This window comes from Fusarium keratoplasticum, chromosome 2, assembly GCF_025433545.1.
Source record: "Fusarium keratoplasticum isolate Fu6.1 chromosome 2, whole genome shotgun sequence".
Lineage (NCBI taxonomy): Eukaryota > Fungi > Ascomycota > Sordariomycetes > Hypocreales > Nectriaceae > Fusarium > Fusarium keratoplasticum.
The window spans coordinates 3313999-3338648 of record NC_070530.1 but is presented as its reverse complement, the minus strand read 5'-3'; the positions used below and the strand labels follow the sequence as shown (position 1 = coordinate 3338648).

General features: G+C 55.6%; 7 protein-coding genes across 7 annotated transcripts; 3 read left to right on the top strand and 4 right to left on the bottom strand.

Annotated features, from left to right (window-relative positions):
- Positions 1-778: 778 nt before the first annotated feature.
- NCS57_00293500 (uncharacterized protein) lies at positions 779-4305 on the top strand (the record flags this gene model as incomplete). The annotated part of the gene is made up of 2 exons (XM_053052953.1): positions 779-1016; positions 1061-4305. 2 exons carry the CDS (start codon positions 779-781, stop codon positions 4303-4305), a joined length of 3483 nt encoding a protein of 1160 aa, XP_052918199.1.
- A 332-nt stretch (positions 4306-4637) lies between these two features.
- On the bottom strand, positions 4638-4958 carry NCS57_00293400 (uncharacterized protein; the record flags this gene model as incomplete). The annotated part of the gene is made up of 1 exon (XM_053052952.1): positions 4638-4958. The coding sequence occupies one exon, from the start codon at positions 4956-4958 to the stop codon at positions 4638-4640; it is 321 nt and encodes a 106-aa protein (XP_052918198.1).
- A 358-nt stretch (positions 4959-5316) lies between these two features.
- Positions 5317-6678, top strand: NCS57_00293300 (3'(2'),5'-bisphosphate nucleotidase; the record flags this gene model as incomplete). Its single annotated transcript, XM_053052951.1, has 1 exon — positions 5317-6678. Exon 1 carries the CDS (start codon positions 5473-5475, stop codon positions 6676-6678), a length of 1206 nt encoding a protein of 401 aa, XP_052918197.1. The 5' UTR covers positions 5317-5472.
- Positions 6679-6800: 122 nt separating this feature from the next.
- Positions 6801-7695, bottom strand: NCS57_00293200 (uncharacterized protein; the record flags this gene model as incomplete). Its single annotated transcript, XM_053052950.1, has 3 exons — positions 7374-7695; positions 7213-7326; positions 6801-7168 (listed from the first exon to the last, which is right to left on the bottom strand). Exons 1-3 carry the CDS (start codon positions 7666-7668, stop codon positions 6801-6803), a joined length of 777 nt encoding a protein of 258 aa, XP_052918196.1. The 5' UTR covers positions 7669-7695.
- Positions 7696-8002: 307 nt separating this feature from the next.
- Positions 8003-9621, bottom strand: NCS57_00293100 (beta-tubulin; the record flags this gene model as incomplete). Its single annotated transcript, XM_053052949.1, has 5 exons — positions 8003-8393; positions 8440-9230; positions 9275-9397; positions 9447-9470; positions 9610-9621. The coding sequence occupies 5 exons, from the start codon at positions 9619-9621 to the stop codon at positions 8003-8005; spliced, it is 1341 nt and encodes a 446-aa protein (XP_052918195.1).
- Positions 9622-10360: 739 nt separating this feature from the next.
- Positions 10361-12704, bottom strand: NCS57_00293000 (putative ABC transporter ATP-binding protein; the record flags this gene model as incomplete). Its single annotated transcript, XM_053052948.1, has 3 exons — positions 10361-11746; positions 11793-11873; positions 11919-12704. The coding sequence occupies 3 exons, from the start codon at positions 12702-12704 to the stop codon at positions 10361-10363; spliced, it is 2253 nt and encodes a 750-aa protein (XP_052918194.1).
- Positions 12705-19260: 6556 nt separating this feature from the next.
- NCS57_00292900 (uncharacterized protein) lies at positions 19261-22759 on the top strand (the record flags this gene model as incomplete). The annotated part of the gene is made up of 2 exons (XM_053052947.1): positions 19261-19278; positions 19478-22759. 2 exons carry the CDS (start codon positions 19261-19263, stop codon positions 22757-22759), a joined length of 3300 nt encoding a protein of 1099 aa, XP_052918193.1.
- Between the last annotated feature and the right edge of the window lie 1891 nt (positions 22760-24650).

The following is a 24650-nucleotide window of genomic DNA, read 5'->3' as shown; positions in this document are numbered from 1 at the left end:
CCAGTCTCCTGTAGATCTTGTCCACTTGATCCTCCATCAGTCATCAATCCTCGGTTGGACTCTCTTTGTCCCGCTCGGTGACATCCCACCCCAGCTCTCCGTTTCGGTCCCGTTCAGCAAGTCAACAGACCCCAGCACGAGGGATTCGGCAATAACCAAACTACGAAGCACTTATGCATTTCCCTTGCAAGTCTTGGCTCCTCTAACGCCAAAGGGAGGTGTTGCCATCGAACGTCCACACACACTTATCCCGCAGGCAGGCACCTCAGGCCTTGCTTGCCGCAGCGCAGGGGTCAGTTACAGTAGCAGCCATCCATCGCAGAGCCCCTCCTCCCAAAAAGTTCCCAACCTCTCTCTTCTTACATCCATCTCTTTCAATCACACCTTGGTCTCAGTTGTCGAATGCAGCAGAGGACGCGCCATCGTCCTCACCACGGCCCGGTAGATGGATTGGTGAAAGATCTGTTGAATTGACCCCAAACCACACAGCCGTTGGTCCAGCTCTGCAGGTCGATCAAGTCAAACCACAACCTATTCCCTGTCTTGGCCTCTGAATCGATCTCTCGACTGCCGACTTTGTCGCTTCTCTCACCTGAGCATCGACTCACTTGCACGCGCCCGGGCTCACCAACCGCCACCCCGCGGATCCAGCACCCCACGCAAGCCAGCCAGCTAGCAAAAGCACTGCGCTGATACGCAGTTGTCACAGTCGCCGCCAGGGATCTGGACTGTCGACAGTCGAGTAAAACCATAGTCGCCTGCTCTCCCAGCCTTCATCATGACTTCTCCCGATCCGGCGCGACTCCGTCACGGCCTTCATCCCTTGACCACCACGCTCGGTGTCTTCAACAGCTCCCTGCATTCGCCCATATCCGCAGTGTCCATGAGCTCCAGTCACCTTCAGTCTGCCCAGACGCCCGGCAGTAGCACCATTCAGCCTTACAACCCTCAGGAATGGGGTCCTTCACAAGCTGCCGTCGCCGAGCGTCCAGTTCAATTTGCAGGCGAAGCCCAAGGCAAGTCTGCTGCTCTACTGTCCGTCTTGTCTAACACCATACAGTTGGACCACTTCCTCCCCCACCATATAGCCCCCCCAGGAGTCAGCAGCAGCGTCCGATGAGTGTATATGATTCCACCCCTGCTTCGACACCGCCGCCGAGGATCAACACCGCAATGCATCGACCTTCTCCCGAACCACAACTAGCCAACCCATCGTTTCCTCCTCCTCCAGGTGGCCGTGGCAACTCGCGCGAACGCCGTTTCGGTATACCCACATTGGCACGGCGAAGAGATGTCGAGCAAGCATCTAGTCCTCCTCAAACACATATGGCTCATAATCACCGACAGAGCATGATAATACAACCTTCCTTTAATCAGCAAAATCCCGAGGCAGCGGCTGGCTTTCCCCACGGCCCACCGGCAGCTCGAAGGGCTGTTTCAGCCGGTGCTATTGAGACGCCGACGTCGGCTCGTTCACGTTCGGCCTCCCAGACAAGATGGGAACCAGGCATGCCTCTCCCGCCACCACCTCCTGGACCTCCTCCGGCATCTGGGAGGTCGCAAAGTGTTCAGAGTATGGATAGAAATGTTGTCCCCATCATATCTCCTCCGACAAGGCGCCGACCCCCAGCCGGCGTGACGAACCTCGGTCCTGTCCCCCCGACACCAGCAGATTGGGTTGACAGCGACCAGCCAAATGCGCCAGGCCGTGGACGCTCACCCGCATTGACTGTGAACACATCGGTGAACTCCAATCCGCAGCTAGAATCTGTGGCGTCCTCGTCTAGTCTCATTAGTTTGAACCGGCAAAAAGCAGTACGCCACGACAAGACGATCCTACAGAGACGAAACGAAAGTCGAAACCGACACAGCACTAGGGGTTCAGTTGATGAGCGGATCCGACCAGAATCTATGGCGGATATCGTGGTACCTAGCTCGAGCGATCTTGCTCGGTCGACACTTAGCAAGTCAACACCTTTGACCGATGCATTTGGGCAAGATTCTCGGGATTCAACACCCAGGGCTCTGGGGTCGGGAAAGCTACCTCAAGTAGAAGCAGAAACCCCCCCGTTCTCCCCTAACGCTGCTAAGCAAGCGCAGTATGCCAGCTCGAAAGCGGTTGCGCCCAAGGCTCTTCCTACTCCGCCTCCTCGATCTGGATCTGCTGCGTCAGTTTCGAGAGTACGGGAATCGTCCCGGCCGCCATCAGCTGGCCGTGCAGTTCCAAAGCACCTAGCTGTAACGCAGACTGCCGACCAGTTTGCGACTGACACAATTGAGCGTTTCCGAGATTTCGCAGCCAAGGAGTCGAGAGCCGCCACAGATGCAGACAGGGTGCGCCTTTTCGCAGACTTTATTGTCAATGAGTCGAGGATCCGACGAGAGCGATATTCGACTGCCATCGGTGCTATGGGCTCGGAGATTTTTGACTTGACCCGAGACTTATTCCGACCTATGGCGACAGAAAGACGACCGTCAGGTACTTCGCAAGATGGGTTGACGCCTGGATTTTCTGAGCCGACACGCTCTCGTCGAGGATCTGCCAGCTCTGCTTTTCAGGGGGAGAGCTCTCAGTCAGCCCCTGGCTCAGCCAATGTCCCTGTATCCCCAAATGGAAATAACCCGTCTAACGTCAACTGGGCTACCAACTACATGCCCTCTCTATCCCCGATTCTCAGTATGAGCGTGAGCGAAAACTATGAGAACGGCAGCTCTCGAGGACGACCCCCGAGCCGTTGGTGGGAGACAGACTCTCAAGGTAACCCGTCTCACCTCGAACGATCTAGGCGAGAATCCAAGTACATGGGTGTGACAAAGACGCAATGGGTCGAGGAGGATCAACCCCCAGCGGTCTATGAAGACCAAGGCTCGTCGTCTGAATACCCCCCCGAGAAGACGGGTTGGCATGATCAGTCAGAGGCCAGCTTAACCCCACAGCCCAGTGCCTTTTCCACATCAACGTCTAACCTGGGTTCGAGTCCGTGTTCAACGGTCAACCGAGAGCACCTCGATGTTTCCCGCCTTGTCACGATGCCGCCCCCTTATCCGAGGCACCATCCGGCCGTCAACAATAATCATCCTGAACTGACCTCGATCCGAACTGCCGTGCGAGCATTGAGCGAGTTGGATGAAGTGACCAAGACAAAGGAAAAGTTTGAGACTGAGAGTACCCAACGCCGCGAGCAGTTTACCCAAGCGGCATCTGAGCGTCGCCAGGCTTTGAGGACCAACCTACAGAATGAGATCAACTCTGGCAGTCTGAGCTACGCGGACGCAGCTGTCATCGAATCAGATACGCAAACGGGCGAGATTTCCAAGAAGAAGGAGCTCGAAAAGTCAGAATACGAGCAATTCCAAAACCAGGTGGTGCTACCCCTGAATGAGTTGCTGATGGGGCGCATCTCGCGTGCTACAGAGCTGTTTGATGATCTGGCTCGTCACTTGATTGACAATGGACAAATCGATGCCGACATGCCACAAGAGGAGGGCGATGACAGACCAGAGCTGCTGGAAAAGCTGACCCTGCTCAAATGGATCTTCGAGGCGCGCGAAGGCCTCCATCGAGCCATCTACGATCTGCTTTCTGATCGCAACAGCCGATACTGCGGTGTCGTACTGACTCCTTACCGACTTTCGGGCAATACCGAGAAGCTCAAGTCAGCAGAGGCCTTTTTCGCAGAAGATGCGGCCAAGCGCGAGTATGCGTATGCTCATGAGGTTCTGGAAAGGGCACGAGATTTCCGAGGTGTCGTTGAAAAGGCTGTGGAACGTGGGGTCGCACTGCAGCTGTCGGCGTTCTGGGACATTGCACCTCCGCTCTGCGAACTGCTGGACAACATCCCGGTGGATCTGGAAGGCTTCAATATCCAGATCCCAGCTGCCGAATTTGAAGAGAACCCGTCGTATCACGAGCATCCTATGCAGTACCTGTTCAGTCTGATACTCCACGCCGAGAAGAGCACGTATCAGTTTATCGAATCGCACACGAACCTGCTGTGCCTGTTGCACGAGGTCAAGGAAGCAGTGGTACATGCCAAGGGCAAGGTGCTGGAGACTCAGACTCAGGATGAGAACGGAAACCCAATTCCAAAGGCGGACCGTGACGCGCGCGCACAGCACATGCGACAGTCAGAAGAACGACGGCTTACTGAGGACCTTAAGGAAAAGGTCCGAGTGGTACAGGACCAGTGGAGGAGTGCACTGGGGGAGAATATCACGCTCGTCAAGGAGCGGCTGGGAGAGTGGCTGCTACAGATGGGCGGATGGGACGAGTCGCTTGAAGATGGAGGTGTGGGAGGAGTCTAGAAGTGAAGGTAAGATGTTGATACCCCTATGGCCAAAGGCTGAGCACTGGATTCTATTTTGTATATAATTGTTGATCTGATGGCATGGAATGAGATATGATGATGATGTCGGTTCGTGATTGGGTATCCTCTTTCCACTCGTTCCATTCATTCGTACATTGTTCCATACACTTGATCGTACATGGGCTCGGTGCCCGTCCTCCGGTTCATGATTCTTGGAGTTGAAGAGGTTGTGTTTCAGCTAGAGTTCGTCGATGCAGCATGTCCAATCGTGCATTTATCCCAATTTTATGCGTGCGTATATCGATGAATCCTCAATTCGTTTCATCGCAATTACTTTTTGTTGGCGTACTCAATAGGCAGATCCATGCCAACCCTCCGGGCCGTCAATCGCACACGCTCCTCCTCATCCATGCCCATGCCGGGGTTGTATCGCTCCAGGAGAGTGGCATATTGTCGCTGCGAGCGGAGGTAGGCTACAGCTTGAGCAGCAGCATGAGCTCTAGCCTCCTGCGACGTCGGCGATGAAGTAGCAAAAGTGTCGCGGAGGCGGGTGTGTAGCGGGGAGCGGGGAGAGGCGAGGATCGGTCGGGGAGGGAGCTCTCGGAGGATGGACCGGTAGAGGGAGCGGAGATTGGAGGGTGAGGATGCCATTGCAGCGGGTTTCGATGTGTTGTCAATTGTTAGGAGGAGGAGAATTGATGGTGTTGAGTGAGGCTGGGATGGAGTTTGATGCTTGAAATGTCGGCCAATCGGGTGGTTCCGTGGTGAGGGATGCAGAAATTGTTAGTGCAATGAGATGCCCCTCATCGATATCGGAGGATGGCGGGGTATTGTTGAAGTTGTCAAGAGATGGCTGTATTAATTGGATATTGAATTGTAAATATTACAATGCTGTATACCCATTTATTCAAGGATCAACATGTAGTGTTGGTACCAAATCAACTGTATTTGCAATAAACATGCCACATGCGATTGCGCAATCCAGAACCATCCCGAAACACTCTCCCACGTCACGTCAACTCCATCCCACTTGACCCTCGCACATCCACATCCCATCCACATCCATCCACATCCCGCTGACTCTCGAAAGCCAACCAGCCGACGGCCCGCCGACGACCCGCTAAGACGCCATCCCTCCATCCCACGCTGGTGCTGCTTCTCGCGAATGTACAGGGTCTCGAACCGTTTAAGACTCTTCCTCTCCCTCCTGGTCGTCATCCTGGCCATCTTACTTTCGCCCTCCATCCTCCCCCGCCTCCGCCTTCTCTCCTTGCACCTCTGCTACAGACCCTTCACTACAATGGCTGCCCCCGCGTACGCTTCCGAGCTTCAGATTGCTCAGCTGGCCGTCCAGCGGGCCACCATCCTCACCAAGCGAGTCTTTCACGAAAAGGCCAAGGGCACCGTTGACAAGAACGACAAGTCCCCCGTCACCATCGGCGACTTTGGCGCCCAGGCCCTCATCATTGCTGCCCTCCGCCACAACTTTCCCGATGACGCCATCGTCGCCGAGGAGGAGGCCGCTCAGCTGCGTGAGGACGCCAACCTGAAGCAGACCATCTGGGATCTCGTCAAGGATACAAAGCTCGATGACGAAGAGGCAGAGGCCAAGCTCGGAGGCCCCATCAAGGACGTCGACGACATGCTCGAGCTCATCGACCGGGGAAACAGCAAGGGAGGTGCTTCTGGTCGCATCTGGGCCATTGACCCCATTGACGGTACTAAGGGTTTCCTCCGTGGTGGACAGTACGCTGTTTGCCTGGGACTCATGGTCGACGGCGATGTCAAGGTCGGCGTCCTCGGCTGCCCTAACCTTCCTGTCGACGACTCCGCTCGTCTGACCAGCGACATTGGCTCCAATGCCACCGACGAGGGTCGCGGTGTTGTCTTCTCTGCCGTTCAGGGCCACGGCGCAAACAGCCGCCCTCTGACCGCCGGTGCTCTTGCGCCCGAAAAGTCCATTTCCATGCGAAGCCTCGAAGACCTCTCCAAGGCCACCTTCTGTGAGAGTGTCGAGGCTGGCCACTCGGCTCATGACGACCAGGCTCTCATCTCTCAGAAGCTCGGCATCACTGAGCCCAGCGTCCGCATGGACAGCCAGGCCAAGTACGGTTCCATCGCCCGCGGCGCTGGTGACATTTACCTCCGTCTGCCCGTCAAGGCCACCTACCAAGAAAAGATCTGGGACCACGCCGCTGGCGACCTCATCGTCCGCGAGGCCGGTGGCCAGGTGACAGACATCCACGGCAAGCGTCTCGACTTTGGCGTTGGACGGACTCTGGCCAACAACAAGGGTGTCATTGCCGCCCCTGCTGCTGTGCACGACAAGGTCCTCCAAGTAGTCCAAGAGGTTCTGAGCGCAAAGCAGTAGACGATGAGAGCAAGAAAAAAAGTAGTTTTTGTATATGCCCTAAGATAGTACACGTTGTACACGAGACTAGAATACACACGCCAGCTGCGTCCAACCGGCCACCAAAAGGTCGGTGGCACCCTCTATTTGATCTTCTTTTGCTTCAGCTTGATGGTCTGGTCGTTGATGAAGACGCCCTTGCCCTTGTACGGCTCCGGGGGCCGCCACTTGCGCACCCGCCCGGCAAACGACATGAGCACCTCGCGGTCGATGCCCTCGATGAGGATACGTGTGGGCGCCGGCGTCGTGACGGTCACCCCCTTAGGGATGCCCTCCTCGACCGGGTGCGTGAAGCCCAGCTTGAGGCACAGGAACCGCTGTCCAGGGAACTCCTCCTTGGCTCCGCGCTCCTCGACCGACGCTCGGTAACCGACACCCACGAGACGGAGAATAGCTGTGTGGCCTTCCGAAACACCCATGATGTAGTTCTTGAGGTATGCCCACGATGTGCCTGCGCTGTCAGCCGTATTCGTCTGAGGGGTTGAATACACATACCCCACATCTCCTTCTGCTGCTTCACATCCGAATCTTGAACACCGAGAGAAACCATACGGTTCTCAGTATCCTGCTCAAGAGTAACAAACTCAGGAACCTCGAGGTTCAGCTCTCCTACGCCCGGTCAGCACCACAACCTCCAATCCCTCAAGTAAACGCACCCAGCGGTCCCTTGACACTGATAGTCTTCTTAAACACCCGCTTGTACGTCGTAAGGTCCTTGCGCGCAAACGGCTCGCCAACCGTCAGCTCCACGCCGGGAGGAATCGAGAGCGGTGTCCGGCCGAGCTTGGAGGGTCGTTTCGAGGTCGTCGAGAAGAGGGCGGTCGCCCGAGGCGCCATCCTGGGGGTCGTGGCCTGCCATGCCGGTACGAGAAACCCGGGGAGAGTGACGGGGTTGGAGGCAATGGCATGGCCCAATTGCCTCCCCCGGCTGGGAGCAAACATGGCAGCCATTGGTGTCGTAATGGCTGTCGTGTGCTGCGATGCGGTTGTATGAACAAGGTGACCTGCAATGGGCTCAACTTTTTCGCTTAGTCATCGAATCACGTGTGGGCAGAGGTCAGCTTCAATGGATCTGTGCCTGTAAGTCACCTCCACCACGAAGCACAATAACTTCAGTCACATCAGGCGCTTGGAGATTGATTCTTAAAATGATTGGTACAATGGTACTCTGAATTGATCGGCCAGTACATTGGTACTGCCATTGAGGATATCTTAACCCCTGAATTACAACACTACACCGAAAAGAAGTGCACGCCGGCTATGTCATTGGATCAGTCGGACTGTTTTACTCCTCGCCCTCAGGAAGCTCCTCCTCGTACTCCTCCTCCTCCTCATCAATACCAGCATCCTGGTACTGCTGATATTCAGAGACGAGATCGTTCATGTTGGACTCAGCCTCAGTGAACTCCATCTCGTCCATACCCTCACCAGTGTACCAGTGAAGGAAAGCCTTGCGTCGGAACATGGCAGTGAACTGCTCGCCGATACGCTTGAAGAGCTCCTGGATGGAGGTGGAGTTTCCGATAAAGGTGGAGGACATGGTAAGGCCACGAGGGGGGATGGCGCAGAGAGCAGTCTGGATGTTGTTGGGGATCCACTCGACGAAGTAGGACGAGTTCTTGTTCTGGACGTTGCGCATCTGGTCCTCGACCTCCTTCATGGCGACACGGCCACGGCTAGGAAATGTTAGCGATTACTCGACATGGAGAGGACAAAACTTACAAGATGGCAGAGCAGGTCAGGTAGCGACCGTTGCGGAAGTCAGAAGCAGCCATCATGTTCTTGGGGTCGAACATCTGCTGGGTAAGCTCGGGAACGCTGACAGCGCGGAAAGAGTGGGCGCCGCGGCTGGTCAGGGGAGCGAAGCCGACCATGAAGAAGTGCAGACGGGGGAAGGGAACCATGTTGACGGCGAGCTTTCGGAGGTCAGAGTTCAGCTGGCCGGGGAATCGAAGGCAGGTGGTGACGCCGGACATGACGGCGGAGACGAGGTAGTTTAGATCGCCGTACGAGGGGTTGGACAGCTTAAGGGTGCGCATGCAAATGTCGTAGAGAGCTTCGTTGTCAATGCAGAAGGTCTCATCGGAGTTCTCGACCAGCTGGTGGACTGAGAGAGTGGCGTTGTAAGGCTCGACGACGGTATCTGAGACCTTGGGAGAGGGAACGACGGAGAAGGTGGCCATCATTCGGTCGGGGAACTCCTCGCGAATCTTGGAGATGAGCAGAGTACCCATACCGGCACCGGTACCACCACCGAGGGAGTGGGTGATCTGGAAGCCCTGAAGGCAGTCGCAGCCCTCGGCCTCGCGGCGGACGACGTCGAGGACCTGGTCGACGAGCTCGGCACCCTCAGTGTAGTGACCCTTGGCCCAGTTGTTGCCAGCACCGGACTGACCGAAGACGAAGTTGTCGGGGCGGAAGAGCTGACCGAAGGGACCAGCACGAACGGCGTCCATGGTACCGGGCTCAAGATCGACGAGGACGGCGCGAGGGACGTACTTGTTGCCAGAGGCCTACAGATGTCAGCTAGATTTTATATAGGCTTCGGGCAATATACCTCGTTGAAGTAGACGCTCATGCGCTCGAGCTGGAGCTCAGAGGTGCCGTTGTAAACACCATTGCTGTCGAGGCCATGCTCGCCAGAGATGGTCTGCCAGAAAGCAGCACCGATTTGGTTACCCTGCGGATTATGAGCATCCCGCCAGCGAAACAGGCGTCGCAATACTTACGCACTGACCGGTCTGGAGGTGAACCTATTTGAAAAGTCTCGTTAGTTGGTGATCATGATGAAGCTGCAGCTACCGGGCGTTGCACGAGCTGCCGCCTAGCGGGGTAGAATCAGGGGCACAAGCTCAACGCGGCGGCAACAACAACACTGCGGGGAGGACTCACAATCTCACGCATGTTGACTGATGTGGTGGGACGGGGTTGGAGGAGTAGGGAAGAAATGGGCCAAAGACGTCGAGAGCTGAAGGAGCCTTAGCTTCGAGATGGGGAGAGGAAGTGGGTTGGGAGAGGTAGGACGTGGTGTAGTTTATGGGGAAGGGAATGTTGACTTCTGGAGCGAGGGCGGGAGTCAAAATTGTTCACCGCCACGGTTCCAGGGGGTAAACAGGGGCACGGCGGTTCTTTCCAGGCGATTGGACCACTAACGCTCCTTTGTTGACCTGGCCCTTGGTCCGTGCGCGCGTCAAACTGGCAAGGCGCGCTGCCAAGTGGTCATGAGGAGCTTCAATACAATGCGGGTTGAAGATGAATTGTATACTCCGTACGTATGCGACGGATATATCTATCTTCAATTCAGCTCGGGGATAATGTTTTACAACAGATACACGGCTTGCAGATCCAACGTTCAACCGGCAGCGTCATATCGGCACCAGCCACATGGGCCGACAGCCCGGGACGTTGATGCCCCACTCTCAACTTGCAAAACCGGGCCACCGTTGACACCGGCCGATCAGCATTTTAAGATTCCGATGTTATTAACAACACGATGATGGGTATTGAGAAGCTGCTAGGATCATAGCAGCGGTATGGTCAGTTGGTTAACTTTACAGATTCAACATCCACATCACAGTCCGGTCCAGAGTTACCAAGGTGGCCAGCATGAACAACCATTTCATACTCTAACATAGCATCCAGCTTAATGCTGCTTGACAACTCCCGCCGCATTCGCCTGTGCAGAAATCCTCTTCTTGTACTGCTGCACATCTCCGGGGAATTTCTCAACCGTACCTCCATCGCACACCCACAACGACGTGCATACAGTCTGCAGCATCGTCACGTCGTGCGACACCATCAGAACACCACCCTGGAACTCGTTAAGAGCCTCCGCCAGGGCGTCCATGGCTTCGATATCAAGATGGTTAGAAGGCTCATCCAGCACCAGAATGTGGGGGTTCGTCAGAGCGAGACAAGCAAACGCCACACGGGACTTTTGACCTCCAGACAACAGAGCCATCTTTTGCAGACCAGTTGTACCAGTGATACCAAAAGCACCCAGTCGGCGTCGGTACTCTTCGTCTGTTCGTCCAGGATAGTTCTTGGCCATGAAGCCCACAGCACTGTCGTTGAGATCAAGGGCATCGACGTGGTGCTGAGCAAAGAATCCAATTCGGAGACGGGGATGTTGCGAGATCAGACCAGACGAAGGGTCAAGCTTGCCAATGAGGAGCTTGAGGATCGTAGTCTTACCAGCACCGTTGGGACCAACGATACCAATTCGAGAGTCCAGCTGCACATCCAGGTCCACGTGTCGTAGGAGGATGTTGTCCTTGTTGTAGCCAAAGGTAACGTCCGACATTTGCACGATAGGGGGCGACAGCTTCTCCACTTCGGGGAATGTAAACTTGACATTGTACTCGGCCTCGGGGGGTTCGAGGACGGGCATCTTCTCGAGCTTCTTGATACGTGACTGAGCTTCTGATGACTTGGCTGCGTTGTAACGGAACTTGTCGATAAAGGCCTGGAGATGAGCTCGCTGGGCCATTTGGTTCTCGTACTCTCGCTTGGCCACCTTCTTTCTTTCTTCGCGAGTAGCGTAGAAGGAGTCGAAGTTGGCTCCGCGGTAGTAATCGAGTCGCTGCGAGTGCTGGTGGATGATGTCGGTGGCAACCTCGTTGAGGAATGCTCTGTCGTGAGAGACGACGAGGACGGTGCTGGGGTAGGTCTGGAGGTAATCTGACAAGAAGGCAATCGAAGGGACATCCAACATGTTGGACGGTTCGTCCAGAAGAAGGAGGTCGGGCTCGCAGAAAAGGGCTCGGGCAAGGGCCAGACGCATTCTCCAACCACCAGAGAACGTCTTAGTAGCAAACTGTTGTCGTTCAGGCGAGAAACCAAGACCAGCGAGGATACTAGCAGCTCGCGACTCGGCCTTGTCTGATTCCATTTCGGCCAGCTTGGCTTGAATGTCGCCGAGCTTGGTATCCTGGGTCTCCTTATCGTGGTCAAGTCTGGCTGCATCGGCAGAGGTATCGGCCAGGGAGGCTCGCTGCTCTTCCAGCTCGGCGAGTCGTACCAAGATTTGCTGCGGTTGTCAGCGATGTCACCTATGAGTGTGCTGAGATACTTACATCTTGCTCCTTGAGGAGAACCTTGCGCCAGACATCTGCATCCAGGACCGCCTGGATAGCCGGGGTATCGTCACCAGTAATCTATCTTGTTAGCAGCCTCCTGATCCAGATAACGTGTGATCTTACCTCCTGCTCGACGTGCAGGATAGAGATATGTGTCGGAATAGCAACCTCACGTCTCGACAGAGCTCGGAGCAGCGTAGATTTACCAACACCGTTGTGACCAACCAAACCGTATCGGTGACCATAGGCAAGCGTGAGTGTCGTGTCGGTAAGGATACGGTTTCCACCAATAGACACATCGATGTTGTCGAGCTTGATATCCTTTGTCTTGTTTGCGGAGCTGGAGCCCAGTTGGAGAGGGTTGACGGCCATGTAGAACTCTTCGTAGGACTGGGTAGAGTCGGGTTGCTCGAGCAGCCTGGATGCCTCGTACTCGACAGTCTTGAAAGTCTTCTTCTGCTGCTTGGCGGCGATCTTTCGTTCGGCCTTTTCGAGCTTCTTGCGGTCGACCTTGGACTCGACCTTTCTGGCGTTTGCCGACTCGAGATCCACACCACCAGTGGCCACGGCCAGAGTTGAGGACATGTTGCGCTGCTGGCTCACCTGAATGGTGTGGTCAAGACGCTTGACCGTCGAAGGGCCTCGTCTCTGACCGCCATTGGCCTCGGTGTACTTGTCAACCCATTTCTCAACCAGCTGCTTGATCTTCTCCTCCAGCTCAGCGTTTACCTGGCCCGATGCAGACAGGAGAAGCTCGGTGATGGCGATGGCAGCCTCATTCAGAGGAGACACACCAGAAGATTCCTCCTCCTCCGAGTAGGTAGTCGAGGCGTGGGTGAGATATCCCACAGAGTACTCGGACACGACTGGGTCGATGTTGGGCAGCACGGCTCTGATATCAGCCTCCATGGTTGTTGCTGAAGTGATGACAATTCGGCAGTTGATACCCGAAACTCTAGTCTGATTCAATGCGCAGCAGCTGTTGCGTCACTGCTGTCAAGTTTCGTATCTCGTTCGATAGTAAAGCTGCCCCGCCAAAGACTGAGGCGTCGTTGAAATTTGTGGTGACATCGGAGCACGGAGGTTTAATGCCCGATGGTGGTGTAGGGTAAGCCTTCCAACTTGCATACTCACGACGAGAATTGATGCTTCATCCAGCAACACCTCCAGATTGAATTATTAACCCTGATCTATTTCTGGATCGTCCAAGACAAGTCCTAGTACTTACACGTCAAATGCTACCATCAATTACTCTGTCCCTTGCTTGCATCCCTACCCCATCACCCTCACATATTGATCCCTCGCTTCAGTTGAACAATCAGACATCAGCATCTGCAGTTTCTCCACAGCCTTCAATCTCCTCCTGCAGTAGTCAAGCCCGTCATGACAGCCTCATCGAATCTCGCTGGGCGCTGCTGGGTTGCGGGTCAGCAATGGCCAGACATCCAAATCAGAGGAGATGGATGGGATACGAGCCAACTGGCGGTGAGGAGCCTCCCCCTCCAGCTCCAACCCAGGATAATGCTGTCGAGCTGTTTGGTGGGAACCAGATCCTGATCCTGTTCCCAGCCAAATTAACGGGCATGCATACATCACCCGATTCCGTCCCTCGTGACATCTAGGTCGTCAATAGCGCTCGATTCTGGTATGCGAGCTTAAGACCAAGGTGCTGGCTGCTCAGGTTCGCATCGCATCGCAGTCTTGTCCAACTCTGTACCACGTTGGACCCGGTACTCGAGTCGACAGTGACAGGGTCACCCTGGGAGCATGCAGGAGCTTTTCGGATCGCTTATCAAAAATCATGTTGGTTATTGAGCCATTGGACAACGGCTCAGCAATGACGAGATGCCACGAATTCCAATCTACGCCGCATTCAGCAGCTCTTCAGCTCGAATCTCGTGCGCCAATCGCACCCCGGAAAACTCTAAAATCGTCCGCCGAGAGTGTGCGATGTGTGTTGTGGACGATCGCGACCGCGACGCGTCAACCTCGGTGTCGGTCGACGGATGTTTTTGTTGTTGCATTTGTGGCCATTGGTTCAATCTTGTGCCGACCGAGCTATCATGTTGCTTGTCTTGCGTACAGGTTCTGCACAACATTGCATTGGAGATCCGCTCGATATCCTTGTGCATTACGGGAGATCGATGCAAGGACTTTCTGCACGCCATTACGTGCTGTACCGTGCATTACGTGCCGACTCAAGTAAAGAATAAGTCAATGGACTCTTTCTTCCTTTGTTGTGTTTTTCCTGGGAGATTGCGGCTCTTGAGGCTCCATCAAGATTTTGCAGTTCCGCATTCCCCCCCACCACACACAACACCAAGGGGCCGAGACCACGGACGTTTTTGTCTCACTTGGCGAAGCACGACTGCCCTGGTCTGCCATCCATCATCTGGACGCCGGCACTCGTGGCCGCCCGAGCTACACACGGCGCCGTCGCAAGCGATGGTCGATTTAACGTCATGTCCATCTGAGCTCGGCGCTGCCTCCACTTGGTGTGGGATAGTTCCAAACCGCCGACGAAGCGTGGATCGAGAACGGAGAAGCCCATGTCAGTATGGAGCTCTTTTTACTGTTTAGATCTCGCTTTGAATTTCATGTGGACCTTTTCAGGACCGGTCGCTTGAACAAATGCCTGAACAGCTGATGCTGATTGATATATCAGATTTCGAGGTAATGATCACTACTATGGTATCATCATTATACTCGGGTCTTCGACACAATGCCAATGGACCCAATGTCTCATCCCAACCCAAATACCCAACTCCAACTTACCAGGATGTCAATTGAAAACTCGCTCGACAGGCCCCAGCCCGCAGCAATAGTCCGCCTCCGGATCTGAGCCTACATGTTCCAGGCCCGTGGACAGATGCGCGCCTCGTTCGTCATGCGCCTCTGTGCTCGCATCGTCGGTAGCCGCATGAGACAGAGGACGGGATAACAAGAAGGAACCACAGACATGCAACCAACATGCCGTCGATCGTGACGAGTCGGTTTTTTTGCGGGGAAGCACACATTCCTCGATGCCTCAGCAGAATGCCATGAGCCTCAAAATAGGACCCTAGCCAGCCACCGCGGAGAGGGATTTGTTTGCCGATCGGCCTGGTGGTCAAACCCGGCCGTGTGGAATCGACAAGCATCCCATGGCACTTGGGTTTAGGCCCATCACAAGACAAGCAACTCAGGCATTGCGTCAGCCTGGATCGTGAGCACTAGGAGTGAGCTAGCCATGAGCACTTGGCACGTCTATCGGTTCTCCTAGCCGCCGTTGAGGAGGCCTTGTGGAAATTGGACTGGTCGGCGTCAACATCGTTCAGTGAGAGCCGAGCTTACGATACAGTCCTCGGTGCATGGCCAGATCAAGACATGATCGGTGGGTTTCGGATGACTCCAGTGGCAAGATTACTGGTTCGCATGCTGGGGCTGAATTGTTTTTTCGTCTCCTCCTCCCTGGGATAGATTCATATGCGTCTACGATGCATCAGACTCTGCATGGACCAAGGGATGACCCAGCACAGACGCCCCGTGGGATGGAGAAGAAGGATTTCTCATGGCTGCCTTGTTTCAGGTACGAGTGGTCTTTTTGACGACATGTTTCCATGGCTTCCGCAGGTACACACATGTACTGTACCGTTCGTGAGCACTAGGCTTCGAGCATCGACAGAGTTTGTGAGCCAGCCTTATCTTGGCCACGACCTGACTTTACTGCAACCGGGATGTGGGTTCCCTGCTCCCGTCCAAGGCGGCGGGCCTCTGCCTCAACACGAGGAGGATCGCCTGTGGCTTATGGACTTGGTGCGCGCTGCAAATTTCCATCTGGAACATCTGAATGGTGCCCGCCTTGAAAGGGCAGATGCTCGAGATGCCTCGCCCCACTGGGATGCGCAAGCGCCTCGTCGGATCTTGATCGAAAGCTCGTCGAAAACATTCCGATACCCATGACTCTCGGGGAGGGGTTGCCAATGGACGTTTCATGGAACCCCTCAGCAATGCGAGCAGGGGCGGGAGACTGCTTTGCCTTGCTTTGCCTTGCCTTGCTTCGCCCCGACTCGGGCATCTCGTGTTGATGATGTTGTTGTTATTGTTTACTGGACGGCAATGAAACAGGCAGATGGGGGGCCTCAACAACTGACAGCGTCCAATGCCATTGTCTGCGAGACGAGCCAGCATTGGGCATCTGCAAGGGCGCTGCGACACGTGCGCCCCGTTCTGGAAATGAAAGAGACGTCTCGTCTCACTCAAGGCAAGGCAATAAACTCTACCACATCAATATGTGGTGGTGGTATAGGTCGGGGTGGACCAAGCACCAGGAGCAAATATCGAGCCAAGCCGATTGTCTCTCAAAGGGGATATAGACTACGGAGCAGAGCCTGGTAGAGCCTACCAAAAACTTGACTACGTCGTAAAACACGAGCCTCTTCGGGACGTGGCAGGTTCGTCAACATACAACCATGCCTCGTCTTGGGTCGGGCCGTGACCCCCGAAGCAGCTACCAAAGATTATTCAGAGACATGATGGCCGCATCTTTGGGCTCTGTTGATGTCTCTCGAGTCAAATGCAATGATGGCACATGATGCAATCATGAAGCTTTTCAAAACAATACAACACACTCTCTCGGACCCTGCCCTGCGCCACTCGCTTGAGCTGGGTCCCTGAGGTTGCCATTGGAACTCTCAGCGTCGTGGCCGGTAGCACATGATATCTGCATCTGCTCTCCAGGCTGACAGTTGAGGAGGACAAGCAGGATATGGAGGACAGAGAGGCGACTTGCCTCCGGTCGTCTTGCTCATGCTCGCGTCGGAATTCCAGTCTCGTCGTTGTTGTTGGCCGGTTCCCCGGCGGCCATTTTCCTGAGCGGGGCGCGCCATGGGACCGTCATGCATGAAGAACCAAGGAGGAAGTGTGGAGTAGGACCAAGCAAGCTGAAGCACAGGTATCCAAAGGTAGGCAAGTACTTGTATCTTGTTGGTGTGTTGACGTTCGCTCGTGAGGGAGTCGGACGGATGGCCGAGTGCAGAAGCGGGATGGTACTGGAGACGAACTGCTTGGGAAACAGGCACACGAACCCTTCCTCCCCCCCGGCGTACATGTACAGCTCAGGCTGGGCCATCGAGATGGTGTTGGACAGACAGATCTCAGGCGGTGCGCACCAGTGCAATTCAGATGCAAGATGCGAAGTCAATGGGAGGACAACCCCTTTTTTAGCAGCCGTATAAAAGCCCTGCTTACTCTGCAGCTCGCGAATTGATACCTGATGGAGGTAGGATTATTCTGACTTGTAGATTCACAATCACCCAGTCTTGTTGATAAACAGGTCGCTCCTTGGCCTCCGGAACGGGCCCGTTGTGCGACCGCGGCGTGCATGTACACGTTGTATGATGCAGATGGAGATTTAGACCATGATTGCATCCCATGACACCCAACAAGCTCTGATGGCGAGATCACCCAGGCGGCATACCTGTGACAACATGTTGGTGATGCAGACGGCACGGGCAGTTCGAGGCAAACTCGCCGCGTTGAGCAAGCAACCGACAGGGTCTCCGTTATTATGTTTCTCGGTCTCTGAGTCTACGGTAGGGATCTCTTGCTTGCCTCTGGCAGCCCGTCCCCGGAGGGACTCCATCCCGTTGTGACCCCCGTCGTCGTCACCTCCGGGGGCCGGGGGAACAGGACGAAATGGGAGAGAGGGCAAGGAGCCTGCCCTGGCATGATCTCCTCTGATCTCGGTCGCCGAATGAGCAGGCCAGGCTCTGCTCACCTCAAACAGACAGGCAAGAGCGCACCATGCCACCCGCTCTTCTGCTGCAGAAATGCCGCTGTAAGAGATGCGACCCCCGGAGAGCCAAGGAGGGACGTTCCCCCGGGTGAAGCAACGCAACCAACCCGCCCGGAGGCTCCATGACCAGGGACGACCAGGGTGCTTCCGCTGCAGACTGGAGCTCTGATCGAGAGAGGGACGGACCAGAATAGCAGTCTTCCTTGGAACGGCAAATGATGGTGGTCAACCCGCGCGCGCGCTAACATGCGTATGTAATGACCTGAGACGAAGAGTTTGATGGCCTCCATCCGTCGAATGGATCATATGGAACCCCTAATAGCAGAGACTGGAGAGTAATATACTGCACAATTTTTAATTCACAGCCTATCGACATTGTAATTCACCCGCTGTGCGCAATTCACTACTGCAAGTAATGCTCATCCATGGGTGCCATGGACGTCTCCTCTCCACTCAATTCAGCTCCCCCAATCTCTCCTGCTGCTCAGCGCCTGAGACGCCCCCCAGCTCATCCGACGCCAATCACCCCCAGGCAGTGTCTGTACCTGCCCGATGTGCTCACCATGTTAGTGGACGTCTCGGTCTCTGGCGCCGCGCCGCAGCCCGCCGGCAGCCCACAGGTCTGCAAGTCGCCAGGTACTGCACAGCAGAGTGCCTGGGCGCCCAGTGAGGTGGGCTCTATAGGGGCCCTGAGGCCCGCAGCGGCGCTAGACGTTCAGTGGCTCCGCCCGCTAATAAGGGACACACTCTGGGCGCGGGCGGGCAGGCAGGTCCTTGCCTGGGTGCCCTGGCCGGTGCTCATCCATCCCTGCAGAGGCGATCCGTCCTCGCCCAAATCTCACTTGCAATCTCCAGCTTGCAGGGCTCGCCAGAGAAGCAGGTTCCTGTTTGGTTCCAGCGGCTGGCCTTTTCTCTCTACTGGCTGCCCGGTCTCCTGCAGTTCCTCCTGCTTTATTTTCTTTTCTCTGCCGCTGCCGCTGCTGTGCTGATTGATGAGCTGGTAGGCAACTGGGATTCTGCCACTGTCCGTCACCGAAAGGGTCCCAGGGGAAAAAAGCCAGGGCAAGCCCGAGGAGCTGAGAAAAGGGACCAGAAAAAAAAACCTCCAAGAAGGAAAACAACGTCTTTCCCATCCTCACCCTTCACCCCCTCCCCTTCCTCACTCTCTTCCAACGGCGTTCCCGTAGTGGCGGCTTCAGATCTCCAGCTCCATCACGCGGCTGCTTCACCTCGAGCCGGCGCGTCCTCCAGTCTCCCCACCGCGGCCGCAGCTTCCAGCTCTCGCCAGCCCGCTCGCTCGCTCCATCCCGAACCTTGGAAGCGAATCCTCAGCTCAGCTCACTCACTCTGAGGAGTTTCGCTCGTTCACTCATCTCCGTTATCCTTTCCCACCGACATAGCGACCGACGCTCACCGGGGAACCGACGATTGTTTGCTGTTTGTCCCGGTCTAGTCCCGTCCTCTCACTCGGACGTCCGTCCAGCGCTGGTGGGTTGCATTGTTACAACGGCACCTCAGATTCTCCCCGAGAGAAGGAAGCTTTGGACGACTCTCGATTCTTCAGGTCCATGGCTTGAGACGATGCGCATCCCGTCCGTATTCAGCACCGCCATCCTCCTCTAGAATGCTAGCCGCTGCATTCTCTCTCTCGCTTGAGTAGGGCTTCCGCTTCCTCGTCCTCGAGCAACCATGCAGGCCGTTCCAAGTGTAAGTTTGCTGCTAACCTTGTCCCCCGCAAATCCAACCCACTGCGCCGACTTCATCATCACAGTCATCACATGGCTAATAGACTTTGGCCTATCCCACCCACATCCTACACTCCCTCTGATCACCCACAAACCCTCTTCGCCGTGGCTTGCCCACCGTATTTCCTGTTGCAGCAGTCATTGACCGTCTTTGTCTTCAGCTTGTTGGAACGGGCACTGCCATCGCTGCAGCGGCCAGTGGTTTGGTGTTCGGCCAGCCCACCACCGAACCCAACTCCTCGACTCAACCTGCCTCCCATTCCAGACGAGTGTCTACAGACCGCGGCTCTCACTCTCGGCCTCCAGCTGCCAACTTTGCTTCGTCACGGCCCGCAACGAGCTCCGTCGCGACGTCTGCACACGGCTCGCACTATCACACCCTCCCACGCCCGTCCACCGCCTCGAGACCTCCCCTTTCCCGTTACCAGCGACCTCCCATGCCCCAGACCCAGTCGACTCCTCCCAAGGTCAGCAGCAGGAAGTCGTCGTTTGTGAGGCAGCCCGACTCGCCCGCCATCATCCCCGAGTCTCGAGACTCAATCTCGTCCAATGGATCTTGGATAAGGCGCCTCTCCATCCGTCCACTGTCTCGTCACGAGAGCTCGAGATCCAGCGCCGGCCAGGACACTCCCTCCATCTTCTCACACGGCTCAGCAGCTCCGATCCTCAGAGGCCCAACAACACCAACTCTCCCCCCGAACAAGCTCGTCAAGCGATCCACGTCGAACCGCAACGACCCGGACCCACCGCGACGACGTTCGAAATCCCACCTGCCGACTCTCCCAGTTCTCCGACGACCTGCAACGAGCCACCAGCGGTCAGCGACTCTGCAGCAGTTCCGTCCTGATTCACCTATAATTAATACCCCGACATCCAACAATTTCTCATTCGACGATCATCGGCCCCACGAGTTCCTCACTCCGCCGGCGATTGACCCCCCGTCAAGATCAGCATCTACAAGACGTGGATGGGCATCATTTTTTCATTCTAGGACATCAAGCATCGGCCGCGCAGGCTCGGGCCGGTTCGGTGAGCTGAGCCCGCATGCTCGAGCACCTGCTAAGCGCATCTGCATCGACGACGAGCGAAGCAGGGTCCATCTGGTGAAACCGAGAATGGTTTCAGCGACATCAGCCCCAAGAGGACTGCTGCCGGCCGCTCACATCCAGGAAGAAGCCCGCCCGGTTCCGGCGCTGGTGGAATCAACACCGTCCCCCGAGGGCACGCCCTCTCGAGTGCCCCGAAAATCCGTCTCGATGCCATTCGCTTCTGCAGGTACGTGGGCGGTAAAGTCAGGGAGTATTCGGCGGCCAAAACGTGGCGCAGAACCCAGGATCGGAAATAAGCGACATGTGTCGGAACCGGTCACTGGCGCGCAGGCTGGCGCCGAGGCTCGAGCCAATCCGCCGCTGGAATTGACCCTCCCCCCATCATCACCATCGCCGGGCCGGCAGGGATTGTCCCTTGGTTCAGCTGCTGTTGCGCAGTTGCGAACGCGTAAAAGGAACTCGTCGTCACCAGTCCCCCCGCTTTCAAGGCTTTCAAGTTTCCATGTGGATGCGTCGCGGTTAGGGTCTTCTGGCGGGGTCTCCAACCACACCCGGCCTAACCAGCCCTCTGGAAGTTCTGTCAGCTCCACTGCGATGTCACAACTTAGGGCACCGCAGCACGACAGGACTTCTACCATGGAGAGTTCTGAGGACACCAGGGACTGTACCTCTGGCGACGACGATGACACCGACTTCAAGAGTGACACCATGTTTGACTCGCTGCGCACCGTCGGATCTGGTCGCGCCCGAGCCGTCGAGACTCCGCTGGAGTCCATGTACGACGAATCACCACCGAGCACAGCCAACGGCAATGGAAAGACCAAGCGCCTGTCCATCCATGAGATGCTCGGTCGGACCTGGGATGAGGATGACAAGATCATGGAGGAGGACGAGAATGTCACGCCTGTCCGCACCGTCAACCGGGACGCTAACCGCCGGGAGTCACCGCGCTTCAGGATCGACTCGTCCCCCCGCAACGTATCAATCTCTGCAACCAAGGAGTACAGCAGGCTGTCCTTGGACGACGACTTTGACGACGATTGGGCCAGGGATGACGAGCTTCCATGCAACCCCCTGTCGCCTCCCTCCAAAGGGAGCTCGTTGAATTCCAGGGGCATCAACCCCAACGTGCGTCTCGCCCTCGCCAACATTAGTGGTAATGGACTGCCCGACCACGATCACAATGAACGCCCTCTTAGCACCCTCTTTGACTGGAGCGAGCCCCCGACTCACGACAAGTTTGACTCTGGACGGTCACCTCGGCCCAAGACGGCCTATGCTAAGCAGGAGATGGACTCTAGAGGTGGACGGTCAGCCATCCGCAAAGGTCCCACGCCGACACATGTGCGAAGCCAGAGTGTCCCCGTGGTGCACGACTCCCCTGATGACTCCAAGTCGGCTTCAAAATATGGCACATGGGGCATGGGGACAAAGACTGCCAGCGAGGACTGGGACGACGACTTTGAGTTTGGTGGCAGCAGTCTGGGTAGCAACGACAAAGATGACAAGGTGTTTGCAGTTCCAGAGTCGATCCGCGCGACGCAACCGAGTGTCAAAGCCCACTCGGGACACATTCGCGAGTTTTCCCTTCTCGTCAACGACTTGAAGCGTCTCTGCCGCCACGGGCGAGACATGGATATTCTCGATGGACCACAGAGCCACCTGTGGGAGGAGGCTGATGGTATCATTGCCCTGGCATCCCCCGATGAAGAGTCGCTGGATGAGGATGATGACCAAAAGTCGACGTCGTCGATCAACTTTGACGCATTCGATATCGATGAACGCTTTGGTGATGAAGGATTCGACGCACACTCGATGGACCGGCTCGACGCTGCGTTTGACGGCCACGAGCCCGCAATGTCAAAGACTGCTGTTGTACGAGAACGCCACTCTCCCCGCCGCCGATCCGTCTTTTCCCCCGAGGACGACATCTTTGGCAACTGGCCACTGACAGACAACCATCAGCCGAGTCGACCGAGCCGTCCCCGGACACCCGAGAACCGGCACAGCAAAGCCCATGACGTATCCGGAGTGGTCCGTTCAGTCATTGGGGCTATGCAGCATCGCGTATCCGACCAAGCGCCCAACGATGGCAAGGTGCACTTTGACACAAACAGCCTCAAGGCTCTGGTTAAGAGGGCTGGTGATTTGCGAGACTCGCTGTCCGATATTATTCGACGAGCCGATCAGATCACGCAGAGTCCAGTGAAAACCCCTCGACACGAGCGTCACGACTCTAGCCCAGCCTTTACTCGAGTTTTCGACGATCCCAACTCAAGCCCGCAACGAAGAGGCATCCGAAGCCGCGGCAACAATTCACTGATGGAGGTGTCACCGGAAAACTCGCCCTCATCCGGGCTGCCACAGCGGATGCAAATGATGACTGTCAACTAGTCGTCTCCTGCTCACTAGAGCGTGTACAAAATAATTATGGAATTCTTTGCATAGCGACGGCCTCGGATCAGGGTACGATGCGTCAGGACAGCCAACCCGACATAGCACGACTCGATCCTCTGGATACTCGCCATGATGCCCCCTGGCAGCCACTGGTCACGATCCATGAATTCCCCCGATGGACTCACCGACGGCATGAGCAACCAAGGCTCTTAATGACTTTCACAAGTAATAAGGTAGACGGAACAAGAAGGCTGCGGCGTTGATGCCGTACTCGTTCGCGCGAGCATGACTTGACTTGTGAGGGGTTGTCAGTTTATTTACGAATTTTCTTGCGTTGTCCCTTTGTGTTTATGAGGAAACGTAACGTTTTCTTTTGTTTTCTTTTTCACTTCGTGGCCTCAGGGCCCTTAATGCTTTGACGATTACTCTGGAGGGGAAAAAAAGAGGAAATTTGGCGGGCGTCTCGATCGAGAGGATCACGTCTCTCCCTCGACAAGCAAGACGCGCGCCGTTGGGTGCGAAGCAAGGGAAGGGATGGGAAGGGAAGGGAAGGGAAATACCAGGCTGAACATACATGGACGAACAGCAACCAAGAAGAACAAAAAGAAAGGGGATTGGTCCTTTGGGATACATACAGGTTCGGACGGAAAAGGGCGCGGGAGAAAGGAAGAGGGCGGTTTTGTTTTGACGTCGCATCAGGGCTATCCATCTGATAGCCTACACTGCCCTGTTCTGTTATGATTGCATGGATAGAGGTTTATAACGGCCATGACGATTTATTCGAGTTCCTGATGCCCTCTTGGGCTTTGCGTGTACGGTAACTGTATAATACTGCTTAAGTCTAGTCGAGCATGATGGCCGTCCTTGACCTGATGCACAACTCGACGTCCGGCACATCTATACGATGGGTAACGCCACGGACCACGCTGTAGTTGGGAAACGTCGCGATTCTGTTCCTGGTCCAGTCTGACGCCTCCTCGAAAGGGCAGAACTCGACAATGTCTAACGACGTTGAGGCCCGCCCTTGACGCCCTTTTCGCCTGCAATATCTGAGAAAGCATACACCGCATGCTTTATAATTCGGATAGCCGTTCTTATATCCCGGTGTTTTAGTTCCCTGGCTCGGATGTGCCGCTGATAAGTTTTAGTTGTGTCACTGCTGTGTTATTTCTGTTGGGTTGCTCAGTCTCCCAGGCCCTCATCGAGCCTCATTGACGTAGGTAGGTACCTCCGAGGCCTCCACCTCCACCAGCAGCACGCTACATCACACATGTCTCTTTAGTCGTATAGTTATCAGTGGGTGGAACCTTGGAAGGGCTGGGGAATTATTGCGGCCGAACACAGTCTGTCGGGACGTTTTGGTGCCCCCAACACCGCCTGGTTGCAAGGCGCCCAGAAGAGCAGTTTATGATGACTATTGTTGGTTTGTGGATATGGCTTAGGTGTTGAGCCTCGCCGATGTCGGATAGGGAGGCTACGTCGTCGTTCTTGGCACGTTGACTAGCAAGCCAGGGCAGATGGATGGCCATGTTGACACAGACAGCGATGAAGCCATTGCCGGCATCGTACCGACAGCCAAATCGTCGCTGTCGAGTTCATAGAAGTCGTTGAGGAAGGATTGGAACGACGATCGGGGGAAAGGCGTGATGGAAGCCCGAGGCGGACATCCTTGCCAGGATGTTGAAGTCTTTGGTAGTTTCTATGCTTGTTCAGTGGACACCTTAACCGAGGCTCTTGGGCATAACACTCAGCCGTCTCCCTCAAGCTTCCTTCTTCGGTTGTCAGTCTATTTCTATTAGTAAAACCCATCGATAACAGAATGACTTGCGGTATAAACTTTGACCCCAGTTCAGGAAAAAAGTGTATTCGGCGTCATAACTAGTCGCCG